This window comes from Sardina pilchardus, chromosome 23 (assembly GCF_963854185.1).
Source record: "Sardina pilchardus chromosome 23, fSarPil1.1, whole genome shotgun sequence".
Taxonomy (NCBI): Eukaryota; Metazoa; Chordata; class Actinopteri; order Clupeiformes; family Clupeidae; genus Sardina; species Sardina pilchardus.
The window spans coordinates 5,379,475-5,403,483 of NC_085016.1; the positions used below are offsets into that span (position 1 = coordinate 5,379,475).

Sequence of the window (24,009 nt, forward strand, 5' to 3'; positions counted from 1 at the left end):
ATCTGCGTATCAATATCCAGTAAACATTCTGCCCATCAACATCCATTCAACATTTGCCTCATTTAAACAATCAACATTCAACTTTTAAAAAATCTAGTTTTAAACTATCAACATCCATTAAACTATGAATATCAACATCCATTAAACTATACTGTATGTCTATCATCATTCAGGGGGGGGGGGGGGGGTTACTTCTCTAACAGCAGTACTTAATGATGTATTAAGTATTTTTTGACACATACAGTAGTAGTAGTAGCCTAGCCTTTATTGTCATTGTACAAGTACAATGGAATGATCATGGCATTGCTGCTGTTTAGTAGAAAGAATATATTGATACATTTATACATTTGCCGTTTTATTTCCAAATACATTTTGATGTATCTTTGCCCATCCCTGTACACAACTTTATTTGTACAAAAAGAAAATAAATCTTACATATTTAGGCTGTTTATTTGCTATAACCTAAACATATAAGGAAAAAGAAGAACTCACAATAGTTCTAAGAAGTAGGCCTAAGAGATAATGTATTGTCCATACATCGGTCTACTGGTCAATATTTTCTTGATTCAACTGAACTTAATTGAACTCTACAGCTTTACAGTTCATTCGGGTTTCATTTAACTCTTGGCATCCAATGATATCATTAAGCTCTCTCTATCAGCAGTATTTAATGATGTTGGTACACTATTTTGGTTGTCTAATGCAGAGATTGTGACCTTGGTGACACCAAATACATCCCACCTTTTGGGGAGTGTCCCACAGCGAAAGAGGTAGGCAAAGATGTAAGAGAACAATAGAATGCAAAGAAACGCAAAGAGTGCAGCTAGTGTGCGGACAGGGTGAGGCTGGACGTACACATCATCAATTACTTCACCTCCCGGAAAGCAGATAACTGGCGGGAGGCCGATTAGGGGCTCCCCACTCAAGACCCTCAACAGCAGGCTTAAGACAAACCCAACAACCGCCCCATAACTATTGGAGAGATCACAGAATAGGACACAAACTAACTGGGGGAGGATGACGCAGTAGGCCATGTCAGAACTTAGGATCCAAAAGAACACAATGCTGTTATCAATGAAAGTCAACGCAGTACCAATCACACCAGCTACAACGACAGTTATCCGGATCACCCACATCAGCTCCTTGTCTGATGCCTACAGAGAGAGAGAGACAGAGAGAGACAGAGAAAGGGAGAGAGACAGACCGACAGACAGAGAAAGGGAGAGAATTATTTGTGATTGTTTTTGAAAACTTGCGTCATTCACTGATGTATTTCCCTCTACTTTGTTTATCCATTTTTATTTTTTTTAAAACCCTGGCAGTCAGAGGGTTAATAAATGTATTCTTATGCCTGTTGAGATGTAATAGACGCACCCGTAGAATGTCCACTGAACTACCCATTAAACTGAATTGAATTGACTTGATTTGATTTAAAACAGCAACTCAATGGCAACGCTAACCCCTAACGCAGATAAACAAACCTGCTGTCTGATGATCTTCTTATAGAGGTTTGAGGTGAACATAGAAGTGCAGGAAAGGAGGGATGAATCGATGGAGGACATGGCAGCTGCTGTCACTGCTCCAATCCCAATGATGGAGACATAGGAGGGAGCGAGGTTCTCCAAGCAGAGAGGAAGGACTACATGTGCCTCTTTGCGTTCATATGGAGATGGGATTCCATAGTCAGTCTGGTTCCAGTCTGTGCACACACACACACACACACACACACACACAAGCATACTTTAAACATGAGCCCATCATAGCAATACGACAATGACAGAATAGGTGAGGGGAACAGCAATGTTTTTTCTTAACTTAAAGGGATATTCCGCCATTTGTGGAAATACGCTCATTTTCCACCTTCCCTCGAGCAAAACAATCGATATTTACCTTGTTCCCGTTCATCCAGCCATTCTGTGAGTCTGGCGATACAACTTTTAGCTTCAGCCTAGCATAGATCATTGAATCGGATTAGACCATTAGCTTCTCGCCTGCTAGCTTCATGTTTAAAAGTGACTAATATTTCTGGTAATTTTCCCATTTAAAACGTGTGTCCTCTCAAGTTAGAAAGTGCAATAAGACCAACTGAAAATGAACCCTGCCGTTTTTCTAGGCTGATTTGACATGGAACTACACTCTCATCTGGCGTAATAATCAAGGCAACTTGCAGCTACTGGCACTACTACTGCTTGATGTCTATGGGGACTATTTTCAGATGCTGCGTACGATATCACTGCGCCTATGGTACGTTTGCAAGTTGCCTTGATTATTACGCCAGATGAGAGTGTAGTTCCATGTCAAATCAGCCTAGAAAAACGCCAGGTTTCATTTTCAGTTGGTCTTATTGCACTTTCTAACTTGAGAGGAGACACGTTTTAAATGGGAAAATTATCAGAATTCTTAGTCACTTTTAAACATCAAGCTAGCAGGCGAGAAGCTAATGGTCTAATCCGATTCAGTGATCTATGCTAGGCTGAAGCTAAAAGTTGTATCGCCAGACTCACAGAATGGCTGGATGAACGGGAACAAGGTAAATATCGATTGTTTTGCTCGAGGGGAGGTGGAAAATGAGCGTATTTCCAAAAATGGCGGAATATCCCTTTAACTTCCAGAAGTGTTAAAGAGTATGTAAGAATGACCACTAGTGCTTAAAACAGAGGATTCAAACATGCATGAACTGAGCTAAGCGAACTCATGATTCTTTGTGATAACAATCTTAAAGGAATACTTCACCGTGTTTTCATATTAAACTATAGTACGTTATTCCCTTAACTTTGATACATACCTCTCATGTTTCAATGCGTGCACTCACTGGCTCTGGCGCACGGCGCTACTTTGCTACTTCACTTAGCTAGCCCAGTTCATTCATGAGGATCCAAACAAAGATGAAGTTAGAAGCGACCAAACACCTCCATGTTTTCCCTATTAAAATACAGTTACACGAGTAGTCACACAACCAAGTATGGTGAGACAAAATGAAACGTGGTGCATTTTCAAGCAGTTAAGAGGGATAACTACAGTATATAGTGTGGCAGAATAACACTTGGGAGCACTTAGACTCGGCGCAGTGATATCCTCACTCCAAAGCATAGACCTAAAAGAAATGGACAAACAGACTCCGTCGTTCTCAATGAGAGGGGGCTGAAACAAAAATTTGTTTCCTGTTCATCGTACTGCGCAGACTCAAACTCATTTTGTGACGTTAGCCTGCTGTAACTCGTCTGATAGATCGAAAACCTCTGAAATTGTTAACGTTCGTTTTTTAATATTATTATTATGTGTACTTGCCTCTAGGTAATGCTTTACCATATCAAACAGTAGGCTACCGTAGGCTACACGCATTTTCACTGATCTTGCGAATGACTCTCAGTCATGGTTTTCGTGCAGGCTCACTCAGCTTCTTATCCAAACATTACGGGCGAACGTTAGCTTCCCTACAACAGACATGCTAAAATACTTCTTTACGGGAAACCAACGTAATATACGGGGAAGAAGTTAATTAATTTTGCCTTCGATACCCTATATAGAATACACAGAAGCTATAAGGGAGACAAAGGGCACATGTTACATGAAGTTATGGGATCGCAAAAAAATCTGAAATCTATGGCCGTCCAAGGGAGTTAGCAGAGCGTTGATCACCAGCTCATTTCGTGTTTCTACTTCCGGGAATATGCCTGCCCCCTTGCTCCAAAGTGAGACTGAAAGTGCAAGAGTGATGATATTACTGCGCCGAGTGTAAGTGCTACCAAGTGTTATTCCGCCACACAACATGGTTATCCCTCTTACTCGCTTAGAAATGCACCACGTTTTATTTTGTCACACCATAATTGGTCGTGTGACTACTCGTGTTACTGTATTTTAATAGGGAAAACATGGAGATCCTAATGAATGAACTGGGCTAGCTAAGTGCTATCAAAGTGTCCCGCGCGCCAGAGCCAGTGAGTGCACACATTGAAACGTGAGAGGTACAGTATCAACTCGTAGTTAAGGGAATAACGTAGTTTAATATGAGAAAACGGTGAAGTGTTCCTTTAAGGTACACTACTCAGTCATAAGGTAAATAATTTCGCAAATTTAGCAAAGCCTACTGTTAGACCTAAACATGGTGGAGCAGCTTTTAGTTGCTATGCAGCTCAGCTCTGGAACCAACTGTCAGATGAGATCAAAGTTGCCCCAACTGTAGCCAGTTTCAAATCTGCATAGAATTGCAGACCGGTGGCAGGGATGTCAATGGCCAAACTAATAGAGAGTATTTGCAGGCCGCAAATGAAAGTTTAAATTGTGAATGTCCTGACTGTACTGTTGTTAGTGAAGCCATTTGAAAAAGCATGTTCCTTAATATCTTATTGCATACTATGGTCATTTAATGATGTATTACAATACATGTTTTACATACAGCACATTTAATGTTTGTGTTTTATTTCTTTAAGTTACAATTAATAGAACAAACATATGGTTTCACATGGACTTGACATTTGGTAGCGGAGTTTAGAAAGCAGTTCAAACCTGTAGATGCAGCCACTGCTCCTATCAGTATTGATGGAACTGACAAGATGACACTCAACACTGCTGCAGCGAAATTTGCGATCTGTGCTTTAGCTGGTGAAACTGAAGACAAGTTCCTCTGTTGAAAACTCTGGAAAGACATGGCTCCCAAGCCCTAGCCATTAAAATCAGAGTATTAATATATTGTTTACTTGATCATTTTCCTAGCATTCATACTTAAAGGGATGGTTGGGAATAACTTCACGCTAGGGTCCTTTCTTTGCACCATGACCTAAAGCCAGACGCCTTTTCCCCTTGGTCGGTCATTGGTCGAGTTAGCATTAACCAGTAGGCAGCCGTGGCCTACTGATTAGGGCTTCGGGATTGTACCTGGAGGGTTGCTGGTTCGATCCCTGACCAGTCCACGGCTGAAGTGCCCTTGAGCAAGACACCCTACCCCTCACTGCTCCCCGAGCGCCGCTGGTTGGGCAGGCAGCTCACTGCTCTGGGTTGTGTGATTCACCTCACTGTGTGTTCACTAATTCGGTTAAATTGGGTTAAATGCAGAGAACTGAATTTCCCTCACGGGATCAAAAAAGTATATATTCTATTCTAAGTGCTGCTGTTGGGCCCTACTCTGGGTTAGTGCACCTCACTGTGTATTCACTGCATGCTGTGTGTTCACTAATTCACAAATTGGAATAAATGCAGAGACCGAATTTCCCTCACAGGATCAAAAAAGTACATACTTTTATATACTTATAATTATATAGGCAAATGGCTCAGTGCAGGCACTAATATGATCGAGCAAGGGGAAAAAATGTCTTCCGAGGTCATGGTGCAAAGGACCCTAACATGCAATAACTCAGAACCATCCCTTTAAAGCACAGGGCCCTAATTTCAAATGGTGGGCAGAGTACAAAGTCTATCAACAGGTAAGGTTCATGCTTGAAGTATAGGTAATTGTGTGGAGTATGGGGCCATTGAGCTGACTCATCAATGTTATGGCCTTGCCCATATTGTTGTATTAGAAAATAGATTTTGCCTACAGTATCAAATTATCTCTCCCTGCCTTCAGCATAGAGATCGCTAAGACATGTGACCAACGTCATCAACACAAAGAATTATGGGTATGTTTGGCTAGCCTGATGCCAGCCCATGTAAACTAGTGTTCTGGGTCTATGATCTGGCACGATAATAATGAAAACTAATCGTGAAAAATTTTTGTGAAAAACAGAACATAATCTTGCGCTTCCTTACTGCTGCTATCCATGCCATTCCTCGCCTTTTTGTCACCTCTGAAACATGGCGTGTACTATTATTTTTCCACGCAGGAAAACGATAAAAGATAAGCTTCATGTTACTCTATTGAATTTTATAACACAGCAGGTAAACGGCATTTCAACAACTGCGCTGCGTTGTTCCCGCACGTCAGTAAAACTACTTAATTTTTGGGCCCCCGATTCCCAAAATGCGCTGCGTTTTACGTCACGTTCTCAATCTCTATTCCCAGTGAAACTCCACACAGGGAGTCTGGGGGGGCATGTTGCCCCACGTTGTTTATCTCCAGCCAGGGATGCCTACTGAGACTGAGAACGGGCATCTAGCAGATCATAGGGAGATGATTGCTGAATGACATAAGAAATGTTACTGGCTTGAAATCATGTACGATCGCTGACCTCACCTTTAAGATTTCACACTTTGCCTATCATCCAAATTAGGGCCCACAGTAACAAACATGCAGCTGCAGTGAATCTCTGAACATTTTGATGTCATGTAGCTGTGAAAAAGAAGACCTCTCCTTTTCCCCTTCTGCTAACTTTTGACTCTGCCTTGTGCAAACAGATTTTGTATCACACACATGCACTAGTTCCGTGTTCATTGCTTTGTATGTGTTTGTGATAAGCTTTTGATTTTAACTGTGGTGTTAATGGTACAGCCCTCTCCCCCCCACACACACGTCATATAGTGGTTCAGTCCAAGCTAAGGGTGTCACAATCTCGATTTTAAATCGAAATCGATCGAAATTACATCTCAATCTCGAACTTCGAACTGAAAAGTAGAATCGACGATGCAGCCACACCCCCAACGTGACGTCCAGCATGTATGCCCAAAACGCAAAACCACACACGTGCAGCATCAACACTCCTCTAATTTTAGGCTGCAGCCAGTTAAAAAATGCACATCAACCTCTTGTTACTCTGAAATCACAGGTGTGGAAGCATTTTTGCGTTCATTCACGTCAGTTAGCCTAACACCAATTTAGCCTTCTCAACTTAGCAAGTAAAAAAAACGATTTAGTTAGCCTACAGTTCAAAATGACTTTAAGGCTTAAAATGCACATTGATAAGTACTTATTCCATTAACACTAACCTTGGGTCTCTTCAGAGTGTCTTCAGAGTGTGCTCAAACATTCAAAGTATCATTCTGTGTTGCTTCATTTCACTATGTTCACATGTCTATGTTTGACGTTTTTTTTTTGTTTACAACCTCACGGATGGAACGGTTTCAAAATAAAAATTGCTTTCAAAATAAAAGCCCTCTGAAACAGAATAGGAAGAGGGCAAAAAATAAAAATTAATATAATAATAATAATGACACAAGGAATGCATTAATAAAAAAAGATCGACAATCGAATCGAATCGTGGCTTTAAAATCGAAAATTAAATCGAATCGAGGATTTGGAGAATCGTGACACCCCTAGTCCAAGCACTAATTACTTAATGGCCTAGCCTATTTAAGGTAGGGGTCTTTGACACAGAGACACACACGGGAGACAGGGAAGCCGCATGGAAGAGGTGGAGGTCCTGGATTAAGGGAAGTCTTGATGTTCTTTGAAGTGTAAAAAGTAACCCTTGCTTGCTGTGAGGCAAAGGGGAAAGTTTGGTCCATAGTTTTGCAAATCGCCTTGTTTGGACCTGTTGCTCGGAAAGTTGCCTAGTTTGTTGCCTAGTTAATTGCCTAGTTAATTGCCTAGTTTGTTGCCTAGTTAATTGCCTATAAGTGTTGCCTGCCTATTGAAGATCCCTGTATCATGCCTGGACTCTGATCTGATCGTGCTTCCCTGATCAGCCTGTTGGAAATAAATGGATATTTTGTATTGTACTGCTGTCTCCTGCCACCTCCTTCCTCAACACCACCAAAACCAGTGCTGCACCTCCCACAACGTGGGGTGGCCACCTCGGTCCCTCACAGTAGCCTACAGTATTTCAGTATAGCTCTCAAAGTATACAGGCATTTTCATTTGTTCCTTTTCCACTATAACAATAGAATCCACTATTCAATGCAACACACAAATTATTTTACCTTAAAATAACATTCTGACGCTACACTGACTTGAAAAAAAATGCCAATGCATGCCTGCACAAACTGGGTACTGTTTTAGCACCAAAAGGCATAGTATAGCAAGGAGCATATAGACATTTTGTCCTTACCAATGTGAGCCAGTTATCCAACCAAAGCGAGATGTCCCGGGTCTTGAGCTGACCAAGCCACGGTGCCTGGTAGGTGTGATTGAAGGCTGTGATGCTGATGTCAAGAGAGATGGGATTCAAGAGGATGAACGGCACACAGAGCCACTGGAGGAAAACACATGATGACACAGTAGCAAAGATCACAACACTCATAGTAAAATTGATGAATCGAGGCCTTCTCATTCCAACATTTGAGAAGATAGTTGCCTGCAACAAAAACAAGTCACAAACTGCCTCTGGATATAGATGGGAATGTCTTGGCACCACACGATTCGATTTAATTTTTGAATCTCCAATATTTTTGTTCATGTTTCACAAACCCCTAAACGGGGTGATGGGGGAGTAAACAAAAGGTCAATCATGCAATCATCAATCATGCCGTTTCCAACCGCTGCCATTGGTTCCTTAAAGGAAGGGGCGGGATATGTAGACAACTGCCATATTGACATTTCAAACCCCATACATTTCTATGGAGGATTCTTTCAATGCTTTGTCTCCTCCTTTATAACATCTCTGGTGAAACTCACCAGACCAACGAAGATGAAGATTAACTGGATGACATCAGTGTAGGCCACAGAGTACAGGCCCCCAAGGAGAGTGTAGATGGTTGCTACAGCTGCAGATATCACCACAGAGTAGACATGCTGGATACCAAGGACGGTGCTAATCATCCCACCTAGGTGTTCAGAGAGAAACAGGGTTGCTCAGGCAAGACTTCAGGAAGTACTTAAAATCCAATATATATGATAAAGATAGATTTAGAACACCCATAACAGTTGCTGTTTTTTTCTGGATGCTGCATCTTTAGCACCAACACAAATGTAATGTTAAACCCATAGAAGGTGTTGCTATATCAAAGGTTTACTTTACCCAGAGCTGTGAGAGAACATGCCACCCACAATACGTCTCCAACGAGGGAAGGGATAACCATCAGAACAGTCATAGTTTTGCCGTACCTGATCTGAAATGGGTCTATAACAGTCACATACTTCCTGTCTCTCATTGGCTTAGCAAAGACTAAACCACCTGAAAGAGAGAAGAAATCGGAGTGATGAGAGGAAATATGCATGTTTACATTTTTGGCAAGCTCCCCCTAGAGTGGCGATATATTTATATTTTGTTCTGCCGTTGTAAATAGCCTGCTTCTCGTGGCTTGTTCTCCTGTACACGGGTAGTTGACATCTGGCCAAGAAAAAGTGTTTTTTTTGGAAAACATAATTTTTAAAGAAAAAATACAAATATTTATGTAGTATGGAAACTGTAGTTTCTGAAAATAATAGTGGTCACTCATTTCGTCAATGACCTCACCTATTTTTTCCACGTTTACACTCATCTGCACTGTGAATGTGTCCTATGGTGTGACATTTAAAAAGTACTAAGAAATGATATTGAATAACATTAAAAAATACATGAAACAGAATTGTTCACATTATTAAATCATTCTTTTCTTAAAATTATATTTATTTCACATAAAAGTTCTAATTACAATCATTTTCACCACGAATAGATGAACTTGATTGACTTTTTCCTATGAATGTCGATACATTTTTTTCCGCCAACCTTACAAAACTGTTTGAAATTGTACCTATCTAAGAGGAGCCATTATTGGAGCTCCCCTCATGCCAAACCTGGCTTTTTTTAAAGTACGTTTTGAAATTAAGGATGTTTTTCTGTTGTTTTATGTTTGTCACACTATAGGACAAAATGTCACACTGAAGGACAAAGATAGCTATTGCATGAAGTGAGTCAGAATATATGTAGTGTTTATTGTAACAGTGATAAAGGAGGACATTTGTTGGATAAGTGTTGCTTTTTCCAGGCTATTTTTTTTTATGATAACCCATTGTCAGTCAATAGTAATAGTACTTAACTGTGTTGAACTAATTTGTCGACTATGAAACCACGGTGAAGTTTCACTTTGTCTATGAGTTCAAATAATAGGTGAGTGCAGATGCATGTAGGCTAAACTCTGCTAGTCACAAGTAAAGCAAGGTTTAGTGGAATCCCTGTTCCATATAGTCTTGTGTGCATGCAGATTCCTTCAAATGTGCTGTGTGAAGTTGCATTGTTTGCTGTTGAAGGAAATGATAGATATTATTCTCATTGTTTTAAAGGATGTTACGCCCAAAACACACCCATGACTGATTAAGAGACATAAGAACAACCCTTTTGTGTCCAGCACCTGACAAAATCACACCATTAAATTAGTGAATGTGGACTGCCATGCCTTTAATGTCTATAAACGTTGTGCTTCTGACCATCCGTTTTTGATCGCCAAAAGAGGGACCATAATCCTCAATAGGGAAATTCCATTTTAAAACATTGCGTTACATTCATGAAGTACACTCTATCTAAAACATCCCTACTGAAAAATAGCAAGAAACCATGTTGATGTTGGTAGCTGGTTTTAGCTGTTTTTTGCTGGTTTTCCTCCAGCTATTGCTGGTCTTTGCTGGTATAACTGGTTAGGCCACCAGGTGGACATGCTGGCGTGACCATCTAAGGAAGCTGGTCATGCTGGTGTGACCAGCCTGTCGTGTGGGATACCGCTGGTGTGAGATGGTCATGCTGGTGACCAGCCTGCCAAGCTTTACATTGTAGGTGTAAGATGGCCATACTGGTTTGCTATGACCAACATAAGCTGGCATGACCAGTAAAAACCAGTAATGTAGACCAGCAACACCAACTAAAATGACCAGCGTGAGATGGTACGACAAGCAAAACCAGCAGAATTACCATCGTAAGCTGCAGGTATGTTTTTGCATGACTTTTGCTGGTCTATAGCTGGTTAACCATCATAGGGTGGCCAAACAAGCTGGTTAACAAGCTGGTCAACCAGCAAACCACCCTAAGCTGGTCAGGCTGTTTTTTCAGCTGTTAGAGCAGTTTTTAATCATACTTGACACAATTATCTACAATGACATTCTATTCGTTGGTGGCAACACTGGAAGTTCCAGGGCAGGTTGGGCCACAGGTCCTGCAGGGAGGTTCTTTCTGTTATAAAAAAAAAAGTTTTAGATTTATGTACTTTATATTATAGTTGCTTTAGTAACACTTCAGAACATTGTATGTCGTCTCTAAAACAGCAATAAATATTTGAATTTAAGTCATTATAAGTGTCACACCAAAGGACATTTCCTGTCACACCAAAGGACATTTAAGCTGTTGTGGCAGTTAATGACCATGCTAATACTAACTGAGCTGTCATTAGCAACTGACATCATGCACTTGCATAATATTACATAGTCCTGCTGTTAAAAATACAAATTTTAATACAAAAATGGCATTTAGGGGTGTCACACCAAAGGACAAAAAAACTTAACTACTTCAGTGGTCTGAAAACATAGTTGAATATCTGAGCAACTCTGAGAGAAATTCTCACCATGTTCACTGCTCCAGGGCTTCATTGGGGTCTTCAGTCACATGACCTTGAATGGGGTCTTTCAACTAAATGTATTTGTCCATGATTTTGGCCAACTTAACATCAGGTTATTGCATAACACCAAAGGACATTTTTTTCTGTGACGAACTTTACGGAGTTCCTACCATTTTAGAAATGTATGTATGGGAAAAGTGATTGCCACTTAGTAAAATAGACACTTGCACAATTATGCCAGGAGCGTTCATTAAAAATTTGAAACATTATTTCCTCTATTTATAAAAGTTAATATTTATATAATTATGTTGTCTACCATCACACCATAGGACAATTGTAAGGTTTGGCTCAAAGTTCTGAAAAAGCGATAAATAACTCAGGTATTAAAACAACAAATTCATGTAAAGCAAGAAAATGTTTAACCTTTTACAGTATTTTAAAATGTGAAAATGTGAAATTAATTGTGTTTTATCTTCTGTGACGGTGAAAAAGCCATGTCATGTCATCTACCCACACAATGAACATGTATTGTGAAGGTGAAGGATTAACAACAGGCAAAAAAGCACTATTTAAGTACGATGGTTAACAGTCATAACTTAGATGTTGGACTATGTCTGCGTGTGGAGCTGGAGCCGGAATCCAGTTCACTCATTATGTTTGTGTGATACTCTATTCAGAGGAAGACATATGTGACCCTGCAAAGCGAAACCAGTCGTTTCGGTAAAATTTACTAAATTAAGTTATTGTGCTCACGTGAACGGCCATAAACTAAGCTTTCCAACAATATGTATATCGAGGGTATTACACAAACTATTGCTAAGATAACCGTATCCAAGGTTGACATGGTTCTCCTGTCACGATATGCCAGAAGAGGAGAAAATCACCTTTTTAAGCAGCGTGGACAACGGGAATGACTGCAAAGGTGTTGAATCTTCGCCGGATTTAACAGTCAAGACGTATGTTTTTCCGTGAAAATAGTTCACGATATTAAACTGTAGATTATGTAGCTGCAGCCATACAAGTTTGATCGTTTGGTTTATTTATCTTAGACTTGCATATTTTTCACAATTATATTCTTATTTTTTATACTGCTGCAATGTACATATTCCTATGAAATTAATGATTGCTGTAATGAGATTTATTAACATTGTAATATGTGATGGACTCAATCTCCCACAATGCATCCACGTATGTCACTTCCTGTTAGTTGTTGATTTTAATAGACCTCTGAAGTTCGCCTACAAAAAAGCCACCATCTTTGCCCAAATAAGGATATCCGGTATCTTGAGATTTTTTCTATGGGAAAATAACATGGGGATTTTCAATTATCGCACCTGTTAAACTCACCTGGGGATGATGACATTGGAAATGCAGACGTTTTTCGCTAGACAGTTTTGTCCACTGCCGTCTAGTGGATACTGTGATCTCCGGTAGGTGAAGACGGCACACTTTGATCTTTGCTACCCCAGAGCTAACTTACAATGCAACTTGCCATAGGCAGTTAGCTTCAATTAACTCCCGGATCTCCTTATATGGGCAAAGATGGCAGCTTTGGATCCTTTTTGTAGGCGAACTTCAGAGGTCTATGAATGAGCTCGTGGGGCTACAAGGGTAAGCTACCTGTTTGATGCGCTCATGCTCACAAGAAGTCACCGCAGGCATGTCGTCTTAATAGCTCACAAGAGTTAACCCACACCGTCTTATACTCAACAAGTTTAACCTCGCCTCTTAGCCAACAAGCCGGCACAAGTGGTATGTTGCGCTTTGTTTGTTTATTATTTAATTATGCTCAAGCTTGTGTCTGTGTTTATGAATGTATGATTGACTGTGGTATGTTTGTCTTGTTTGTTTAGTTCTACGTTGTTTGTATCAATAAAACATCAGTATTAAGAACCTGGCCTCGGAGTTGACTAAGGGCGACACTATATACTGTCGAATTATGCGAAAACGTGAAATTGTTTATTGATTTTCTCAAAATAACGTTGTGCGCAAAGCGACTGATTTTGCTTTGAAGGGTCACATATGGTAACCTGACTTTCGCCAGATCCTGTAGTTCGCTGTCTGCTTCACACAAGGATCTGGGACTTCTCGATAGGAGATGTATTTCTGAAGGCGGGTCCTTGTAAAACATCCTCGCATGTGATTCGATAAACCACTTGCCTGTTATCTTGAATGACGTGCTAGGCTTCTACAAGCTCTTGCCAAACCCGGTCGGAAGAAGAGTAAAAACATCCTTGCCACCAATAAATGTCTTCAAAACTATTCTCTGTTAATCTTTTAAAGAATGAATACTCGATAGATTCGACAAAACGGTTGAAATAGCAGAATCAATGTCAGCACAAGACTCCTCGCTGCGTGCCGCCATTGTTATTTGAATCAAACACTCGCTTCGGCGCTCCTGATTGGTTGCTTATTTTTTGATCACTGGCCCAGGGGTTTGGATTGCCCTCGCGTCCAGACCCTTGTGTGGAGCTCAGCGAAACGCCTCTGGTGGAGCATGGCGGAACTACAAGGGTCTGGCAAGAGTCAGGCTACACATATGGATGATTGGGCCAAGTCTGTTTTTTTTTCTTCATTTCTGTGTCCTTCTATTGTGGTTGGAATTATTTTTGGAATTAAAAAAGCCGTGAGCATTTGCATTGGCATTTTCATGCTCTTTGGTTTCCTTCCAACACCCATGCTTACATCCAGGTAAATACAAATTATTTTGCTGTTTTAATGTCACTTACGGTTGGTTATTACATCATGCACCAATTGTTAAAGAAACCCTATGCAACTTTTTCATAGTCACAAAATTGCTCAGAAATCAAAAAAAAAGAGATGAAAGCGCCAATCCTGCATAGTTCCTCTTTAAACAAAAAAATTAAAAATCGCAGCACCCACATTATGTAGTAACAACCGCAATATGTAATAACGTCTTACATAATGCGCCAAAATGTATTACATATTGCGTTCAAGAAGCTTATCACATAATACGGCAGATTATTACAAAATGCGGCAATTATTACATAATGGCGTGCACATTTATTACATTATCACATAATGCCGTGTTATTACATAATACGGTGTTACAGGGTCTTCTTTTATCAGTGCTATCAAAATGACCAAAAAAGTCAGTCATGATTTTACAACTCACAAATACAAATTCTGTAACAAACTTACCAACAATAAATGATAGTGCATACTGCAGTGGCATCTGTGCCCAGATCAGTCCCTGGTTTGGGTTATAGACAGCCTCTGCTATACCAAGTACGTAACCTCCTCCAACCCAGGAAGCTATGAAAAATGAAGATATAATGTCATGTGGAAAAGTCATGCATCCTTGGTTGCAATTCAAAATATATTTCACAAAGGTTTCAAGGTTTACATTTTTTAACCATTATCACTTTACTCTCCTGGGGGATGTTTTTTTACACTAATGAGCGTTTACAACGGAAGCCCGTTTCCACCACTCTTTTAAAATAAACGAAAAAACGGCCACAATAAATAAGTAACTAGAAATGCAATTCCAAGGAATTACGAGTGCATGAAAATGCAAAAATGTATAGATAGATAATGTAGATATGGTTACTAAGGTGTAGCTAGGGTAAACATGGTGGTTGCATAGTTTAAAGAAACTCTGAGGCTGCGCAGCTAATACTAGTCATAGGTGCTAGTTAGCCACGGACTAGCTTACCATGCCAGTGAAGTAGCTGGTTGTTGAAATCCAACATGGCGGCTGTTACGCCCAGCTTATGGCACAACACAAAAGAGGCACACAGACTCCTAATAAAAATGTATATTTATTTAAGGTTAATCTAGGATAAAGAGAATGACTAGGGGGATGAAATGATAGGTGTATGAATGCTTGTCGGCCATATGTAAGTGAGTAGAAGTGGTATGTCTCGCCACTGCAAGCCGGCAAACTGGGTGGCCACAACAGAGAATAGCAAGCGGCCTGTCGGGGAAGCAGAGGGGCATCACACCTCCTTCCCCAAAAGGTTTCCACCCAGGAAACCTAGTGAAACATCAACACACAATCATTAATAAAAAATAAAAAAAAACTGACCATGTCCCATCTCTAAAGCCTACCTTACACTGGCAAGATTTGGGAAAGATTCTTGAAAGATTGTAGTCTTTTGAGTAAAGCTTGAATGAGGGGCATTAGTTAAAAGACTACAGTCTTTCAGAAATCTTTCCCAAATCTTGTCAGTGTAAGGTAGGCTTAAATCGTCCCAACACCCAGGCCCTTGGACACTGGGAAGACAAGAGAGAAACAGGTCACAAGCAACAAACATGCTTATGCTCAAGAAAGAGCATCCGCAATTACATGAACACCTTTAATGTGTTCCTTTAATATTCTCAACAAATTAACAATTAGGCTTAACACCCACAGATGTTCTCTTGTTAGTAGGCCTAATAGAAATAACACTCTATGGCTAGTTGAATAAACTAGGCGTCCCCAGTCAATCTACAACCCATAAAATGTTAAACTGACTTACCATATATAAGCAGACGTTACATTTGGAACTGCACTGCCACAATACAAGCTTCAAATACAACGCTACTAGACAAAGAGAAACTTGACGCAGACTAACTGTAGCTAACTACTGCTCCAAGCAGACAACAAAACAGTTTAGCTCACAACTTATCTGCAAATGGGTGAGTTCGTCAGTATCAGCTAAACAACCCCAATACTGAATTTAAAGCTAGGGCCTACTAGTCAACAAAGGTAAGCGAGACCAAACCTACCTCTTTTTCACTACTACTGTTCACAACGATTTCATGTTCATAGCTACCACCACCAAACATAGGCTAATTGAAATCCAGCAGCTGGGCAGGCACACATGTTTGGCGACAAAGTTACCAAATGGGCTACAATCCAACAGCTAGGCCTACAGTATTCTAACGAACGATACAAACATACACGCACTTGGCTCTAATCAGTGTGAATAAACAAACAACTTCTACTCACCCCGGCATAGACCACCGTTCACTCCAGACCTGTCGTTAATTCCTAAGCTGACTTAACACCTGACGCTTCTGAAGCGTGCCAGGCTTGAGGCTCACTGCCTAATGAGTGCAGCCGTTCTCACGTGCCCCTCAGAGGAGTTTTAAGAAACTCCTTCCCGGGATTGTTTCCACGATAAGCGAAAACAATAAAATACGAAAATTAACAAAACCGGAAAACAACAAAACAGTGCTCGAAGGAAAGGCCTATAGACCTCTGAAGTTCGCCTACAAATAGGATCCAAAGCTGCCATCTTTGCCCATATAAGGAGTTCTGGGTGTTAATTGAAGCTAACTGCCTATGGCAAGTTGCATTGTAAGTTAGCTTTGGGGTAGCAAAGATCAAAGTGTGCCATCTTCAACTAGCCTACCAAAGATCACAGTATCCACTTGAAGGCTGAGGTCAAAATTTGTAGCGCAAAACGTCTGCATTTCCAATTTCTTCGTCCCCGCGAGAGTTTAACAGGTGCGATAATTGAAAATCCCCATGTTATTTTCCCATAGAAAAAATCTCAAGGTACCGGATCTCCTTATTTGGGCAAAGATGGCAGCTTTTTTTGTAGGCGAACTTCAGGTCTATTCGTGGGTTTCATCAGGTCCCTTTCCACAGGTGTATAAAATCAAGCACCATGATTATCAATGCAGACTGCATGGTGCTTGATTAGGCTACACCTCTGGAAAGGGACCTGATGAAACTCATGAATTGACCAAGCTGAACAACTGCTTCTAGTGCACAGCAGTTGACGTACTGAAGAAATATGAAAGAAAACTTTAAAGGTATACTATGCAACGTTTTTCAGTTAATCTATTCGTTCCATACTGTTATATATGATTAAATGAGTCATTACCGGTCGAACGGTGTATTTTTTGGCCGCTCTAGTGGTCTGTAGCGGTAAAACCACACTTGCAACTTCAGGAGACACCGGGCACGCACCCATGCTCTACTCCAGGAAGTGTCATGTAAAGTCTCATGAAAAGGCACGGCAGACTGACCGATTGAGGAGTTTTGTCAAATATACACGCTAAAGCTGTAGGGGAAGCTCTGCAGAGAAATATGCAAGCATAAAACGAGCGAAAATGAAAAGTGAAAGCGAAACCGGCGATGAAATCGCCAATCCTGCATAGTATACCTTTAACACGCTACAAACAATAGGCTATTTACCCGGAGAAAATATTCCGGAGAGCTCCCAATTTGTGTTACGCCCGGCTCACGGCACAACACAAAAGAGGCACACGATTCCCAATAAAAATGTATATTGATTTAAGGTTAATAGGTTAATCTAGGATAACGAGAATGTCTAGGGAGATGAAATTATAGGTGTATGAATGCGTGTCGGTCATATGTAAGTGAGTAGAAGTGGTGTGCAGTGTGGTGTGTCCAAAATATGTCTGTGTATGGAGAGAGAGAGATGCAAGGGATGGCGATGGCTTGCATGCCCACACCGGTACCAGGTGAAGGCAATCCCTCTTAATTAACTGCCCGTGTGACCACAAGGAGAATAGCAAGCGGCCTGTAGGGGGAGCAGAGGGGCGTCACAGCGGCACAATGTTAAGTATATGGGGACATTTTTAATCGTTTTTAATTCATAGTTCAAAAAATATAAAAGTTACAAAGTTGAAAAATACTTAGCTGAAGTCACAGAACTAGAAAAGCACTCAGAGAGTGCAGACCTCCACCTGCATTGTTGTCATACATTTGAACCTAAACTATTTAGATCCCACCACGTGGCCATACCATGCCATTACACCACTAAGCAAAATTCATAAAGGCCTCTGAAATCCTAGGGGGCCAAAACTGACATTAAAACTTTGTCAGACACTTTTTGGTACAAAATACAACCTATCCAGTATTCATATTGAACCCCTCAACATGAGTTCTAGCCAGGTTGTCAGCTTATTTATTTATTTATTTTTCATTGTATCACTATATTCTTAAAAATGGAAAAAGCTGTTTTTTTCCCCCTAAAGTGCTTCCATTTTCTTCCATGTTACCTACTGTAATTTTGGGCAAATGTGCAATATAATCCAACTTGTGTGCAAGCATGATCATTAAACAATAATGATCAATAAATACCACAACAGTATCACACCACAAGGGCCACTGTTGTGTCAGGGGGCCAATTCTGAAAAGGGCTTCCGTTAAGACTTTTGCAGGCATTTTTTGGTTCAAGCTGCCAGTGTCACCCTATTTGTTTTTGTTAGAAGACACAAATAGGTAAGATATCAGGATGGTTGTCAAGATGATGTTTAAAGCTTGTAGGGAGAGACATGCAATGCTGCACAAGTTATAATACTTTAATGTTAAGGTGAAAATGCAGAACTGTAGATGGTGGTGTAGTGCTATTTAACTTCATTAATATACCAGGTTGTGACAAAATTATATTTAATGGACATACAGTGCCTATAGAAAGTCATCATACCCTTTTGAAATAGTTACTTTTTTTGTCTTACAGCATGAAAACAAAACCCATTTTTAAAAATTCTTGTTCCAGTTGTATTTACAAATTTAGCTGTACAACATCAACATAATGAAAAAGAAGTCAACAGTTCTGAAAATTAATAAAAAATTATAAACTAGAATAACAGGGTTGGAAAAGTCATCATACCCCTGACTTAATACTTTGTAAAGCTTCCTTTTGCTTTCATTACAACCATCAATCTGTTTGGATATGTCTCTATTATACTGTAGCTTTGCACACCTAGATAGGGGAATATTTGCCCAATTTTCCGTGCAGAAATGTTAAAATTTAGTCAAATTCTGTAGGGAATGGCGATGGACTGCTCTCTTCAAGTCAATCCACAGATTTTCCATAGGATTTAAGTCAGGGCTCTGACTTTGCCACTCAAGGATATTCACCATCCTATCCTTAAGCCACTGCTTTGTTCTTTTGGCAGTATGTTTAGGATCATTGTCGTTTTGGAAGGCGAATGACCTGCCCATCTTCAGTTGTCTAGGAGAGGGACGCAGGTTTTCCTTAAGAATGTGGGTGTACTTGGCAGCATCCATTTTCCCTTCTATCCTGACCAATTGCCCAGTCCCCGCTGAAGAGAAACATCCCCACAACATAATGTTGCCCCCACCAAATGGTATGGTGTGTTTTGGGTGGTGTACTGTGTTGGTTTTCGCCAAACATTGCACCTGGAGTTCAGTGCAAAAACACATCTGGAATATTCTGCTACCATGTGGAAAAAGCTTTTATGGTCAGATGAGACTAAGATCGAACTTTTTGGAGACTAAGATTGAAGTTTTTGGACTGAGCTCCAGGCGCTAACCAAACACAGTATACACACCCAAACACACCCAAAACACACCATACCTACTGTGAAGCATGGTGGGGGCAACATTATGTTTTGGGGATGTTTCTCTTCAGCAGGGACTGGGCAATTGGTCAGGATAGGAGGGAAAATGGATGCTGCCAAGTACACCCACATTTTTGAGGAAAACCTGCGTCCCTCTCCTAGACAGCTGAGGATGGGGAGGTCATTCGCCTTCCAACAAGACAATGATCCTAAACATACTGCCAAAAGAACAAAGCAGTGGCTTAAGGATAGAATGGTGAATATCCTTGAGTGGCAAAGTCAGAGCCCTGACATAAATCCTAAAGAAAATCTGTGGATTGACTTGAAGAGAGCAGTCCATCGCCATTCCCTACAGAATTTGACTAAATTTTAACATTTCTGCACGGAAAATATTCCCCTATCTAGGTGTGCAAAGCTATAATAGAGACATATCCAAACAGATTGATGGCTGTAATGAAAGCAAAAGGAAGCTTTACAAAGTATTAAGTCAGGGATATGATGACTTTTACAACCCTGTTATTCTAGTTTTTAATTTTTTATTAATTTTCAGAACTGTCGACTTTTTTTTCATAATTTTGATGTTGTACAGCTAAATTTGTAAATAAACCTGGAAAAGATTTTTTTAAAAATGGGTTTTGATTTCAGGCTGTAAGACAAAAAAAGTAACTATTTCAAAAGGGTATGATGACGTTCTATAGGCACTGTATTACTATAGTTATTCAACCCAAACATAACTACTCTCTCACTTCTTTAGCGTTAGGGGCTAGTAACTAGTTAGCAATAATAACTTTGTTATAGTCGTATGGCAAAGGTATGTTTTCCTCCTGTAAAACCCGGGAAGTTAACTTAACTCAAATCATTTTACTGTAAAGCCTGGGAAGCTAATTTAACTGAAATTATTTGAGTAATTCGGATGCCTTGACATTTGAGTTTGGCAACTCATTTATTTAAGTGTAAATACACTATACTGCCAAAAGTATTGGCTCACCTGCCTTCACTCACATGTGAACTTCGGTCAAATCCCATCCTTAATCCATATTGTTTATGATGACGTCAGTCCACCTTTTGCAGCTATAACAGCTTCAACTAATCTGGGAAAACTTTCCACGAGGTTAAGGAGTGAGTTTATGTTTATTTTGCTCATTATTTCAGAAGCGCATTTGTGAGGCCACACACTGATGTTGGATGAGGTGACTGCCTCTCAGGATACGCTCTAATTCATCCCAAAGGTGTTCTATTGGGTGCAGGCCAGTTAAGTTCATCCACATCAAACTCTGTAACCCTTGCCTTAATACCTTGCTTTGAGCACTGGTGCACAGTCATGTTAGAGCAGGAAGGGGCCATCCCTGAGCTGAGCTTGGTCCCTTAGTTCCAGTGAAAGGAACTCTGAATTCTTCAGCATTAACCAAGAGATTTTGGACAATTCCACGCTCCCAACTTTGTGGGAATTTTGGGGATGGCCCCTTTATGTTCCAATATGACTGTGCACCATTTAAAAATACATAGCAGCCCTCTCCTATTGAAGACTTACTGTACGTTACAAAGTTTGAATTAAGTTTCTAAGTTAAACGGTTCAAGCTGAATAGAAAAAATGAAATTGGTAAGCGGAATAATAATAATAAGTTTTGGAAGAACAGTAGCCTACAGTGCATTTTCATGCACTGTAATAAGCAACTGGGACTCTGAAAACAAGCCCAAAACAAGCGACCCAGCGACCGACTCAGCGCCAATAGTGCCAGTGCTGAAGGAAAACGGCGGATTGCAAATATGTGGAGACTACAAACTGACAATTAATCAGGCATCCCAACTTGACACCCACCCCTACCTCGAGTGGAGGATCTGTTTGCTAGGTTAGTTAGTAGGTGCAAAAACATTCACAAAGCTGGACATGAGTTATGCGTACCAGCAGCAACTGCCAGATGAGGGGGCGTGAGATAAGTGTGAGCCTGCATGCTTTTGGGGTGTGTGTGTAAAGCGAGTGTGAGCCTGTATGCTTTTGGGGGTTATGTGAGAGTGTGTGTGTGTGTGTGTGTGTGTGTGTGTGTGTGTGTGTGTGTGTGTGTGCGTGTGTGTGCAAAAAATCGGCCCTGGCATTTTGGACCAGACCGGCCCACCTTATTCGCTATAACGCAAACATTTTCTGTCTTTTGAATGTGTATATAGTAACTGTGGGTTGGTGCTCTACGATGTGCTTGGGCCAGCCCAATGTCAATCGGGCCGTCAACTGATCAACTGTCTGGCTTATGGGCCAGATGGCCAGTCCACCCCTGGTGTGCACTGTGCAACTTGTGGTCTAAGTATGTAGAGTGTATGTTTATGTTTAAGATTGCTTCAGTGTATGTTTGCTATACAGTACAGTATGTGGTTGTCTTTAGCCTACAGTACAATGTAAACTTACGTAATCATTTGTTATTTGTCAATAAATTATTTACTTATCAGCTAGTTGGTTAAAATAATCTAGTTAGATTGGTTAATTTGTCAACTAAGAAAAAATGGATGAAAATGTAACCAATTGACTTGACTAATATGTTGGTCAGACACATTACACAATCTAATGGTCAAAACAGCCTAGTTTGGTTAATTTGTCAACTAATGAAAACTGGTTAACGTTTAAAGGAACCGTATGTAGGATTTTGGCCAAAACGAGTATTGCAATTACTTTCAAAATACTGTAGAGCGGTGAATCGCCTCCCCCTCCTCTCTGAGTCACGGTTGCCAGCTAGCTGCAGCAGGAACGTAGGCTGCTAGCTTTCAATGGCAAGTGCTGTTTTCTCAACATAAAAACAGAGAAACGAACTCTGATAATGCATTGCTAACGTTAGCAATGACTAGCTGCTTTTATTTCCCAAACAATTCCTTAGCCTACCTTTTCAATTCAATGACCCACCTCCTCCATATGGCCAACATACTTTGCACGAACTTGCATTATTTGTTCAACTGTCATGAATAGGCTATTTAAAATGTCCATTTACAGTAGCCTACAAGTAAGTTAGCCAAACTGATGAATCTTTACCTGTCCAGGAGCAAATTAACAACACTGACGTCTGTCTTCAAATTCTTCTCCGTTTTCAGCCGTCTCAATCTTCTAAATCCTTGTTTTTTTTAGACGTATTTCAGATTCATAACAAGGTCTTTTAGGTTCCATAACGTTAGACATTTTTTATCCAACACGTTTGTAGCTGCAGCTATCTATGGTGGTAACTAGCATAGCTGGCAACCCGGATGGCGAAATACTACTGACTTTGTGATTCGCAGATAAGTGTAGGGCGGCACATCAAACCAAAACACAACATAACAACATCAACATCAGTTGAGGGCTGCAACTTCACTTTTAAATGAAAATATCTTGGCCGGACTACTGTTGTCAGTGATATAAGTATTTGAAATTAGCATGATTTCTAAATGTCTAGTGACATATCAGGGCCATTTTATGATTCATTGAAATACATTTCCTGCATACAGTTCCTTTAACTATTCAGATTAGTCAATTTGACTAATATGAGTAATTCCGTGTGAAATCAGACAAAATGCAGGAAAATGGTTGCAGCACCAACTCCGATACATAATATAATATACAGTATATATATTAATAATAATAATAATAATAATAGTAATAAAAATAACAATAATAATAATACATTTTATTTAAAGCGCCTTTCATGACACCCAGGGTCACTTCACAAGGTTGTAAAATCATGACATAAAAAGAAAAAAAATATATATAAAGGGTTTCTGCAGGGTTCATATAAAAATATTTTTGTTCAATTCTATTGTTTTCATAGTCTTTTTGCCCTTGATTTTTTACACTCTCTAAAAATCCTTATCTAGAAGGCCATGTTTGGACATTCACATCTTTAAAAAGATTATTCCTAGCCTAACTATGCTTTATAGAATGGAAGACAAGCATGTTCTCAGTTTTTTCAAGATTCAACCATTACAAGTTTGTACCAGTCTCAGTGGTTGTATAGAAGTCCCTAGTTTATGAACAAAACATGCAACAACAAAAAAATGCTACTGAGGACACACCTGCCATCAATGAGTATTTTCTCCAGAAATATAATCCTTCGTTAATGTTGTCCCAAAATGTGATGTCTCCAAACCAAAAGATATCCTTGCTTGCAGCTCAAAATATTTTCTAGAAACTTTTCTGTCCTGCAATTTGTTAACATTTTGGGAGTATCTGATAGTACTGCTGATAGCACACTCACCAGTCATTGTGAAAATCCCAACAGTCAGATCTATGGAGCGTTCTCCTAGCAGAGCCACCTCTGTGACTGTTCCAGTGGTCTTTTTTGCTTTGGATTTCTTGGAAGCCCATATTCCCGTGGCCAGGACTGCAGCATAGAAGCCTATCATGGCTATAAGGCCTGGTATGTTAAGGGCCAT

General features: G+C 40.1%; 1 protein-coding gene across 1 annotated transcript; it reads right to left on the reverse strand.

Moving 5' to 3' along the window:
* Positions 1 to 325: 325 nt before the first annotated feature.
* Positions 326 to 24,009, reverse strand: LOC134071511 (high affinity choline transporter 1-like). Its single transcript, XM_062528257.1, has 8 exons — positions 23,832 to 24,009; positions 14,497 to 14,610; positions 8,829 to 8,984; positions 8,486 to 8,634; positions 7,920 to 8,063; positions 4,507 to 4,660; positions 1,482 to 1,699; positions 326 to 1,154 (listed from the first exon to the last, which is right to left on the reverse strand). Exons 1-8 carry the CDS (start codon positions 24,007 to 24,009, stop codon positions 618 to 620), a joined length of 1,650 nt encoding a protein of 549 aa, XP_062384241.1. The 3' UTR covers positions 326 to 617.

Excerpts from the sequence above, each read along its gene's own strand:
- LOC134071511 (XM_062528257.1), bottom strand. The coding sequence starts at position 24,009 with ATGGCCCTTAACATACCAGGCCTTATAGCCATGATAGGCTTCTATGCT. Across the intron at positions 14,611-23,831 it reads TGGGATTTTCACAATGACTG|CTTCCTGGGTTGGAGGAGGT; the intron begins GTGAGTGTGCTA and ends CATTTTTCATAG. Across the intron at positions 4,661-7,919 it reads TGGATAACTGGCTCACATTG|GGCTTGGGAGCCATGTCTTT; the intron begins GTAAGGACAAAA and ends TTTAATGGCTAG.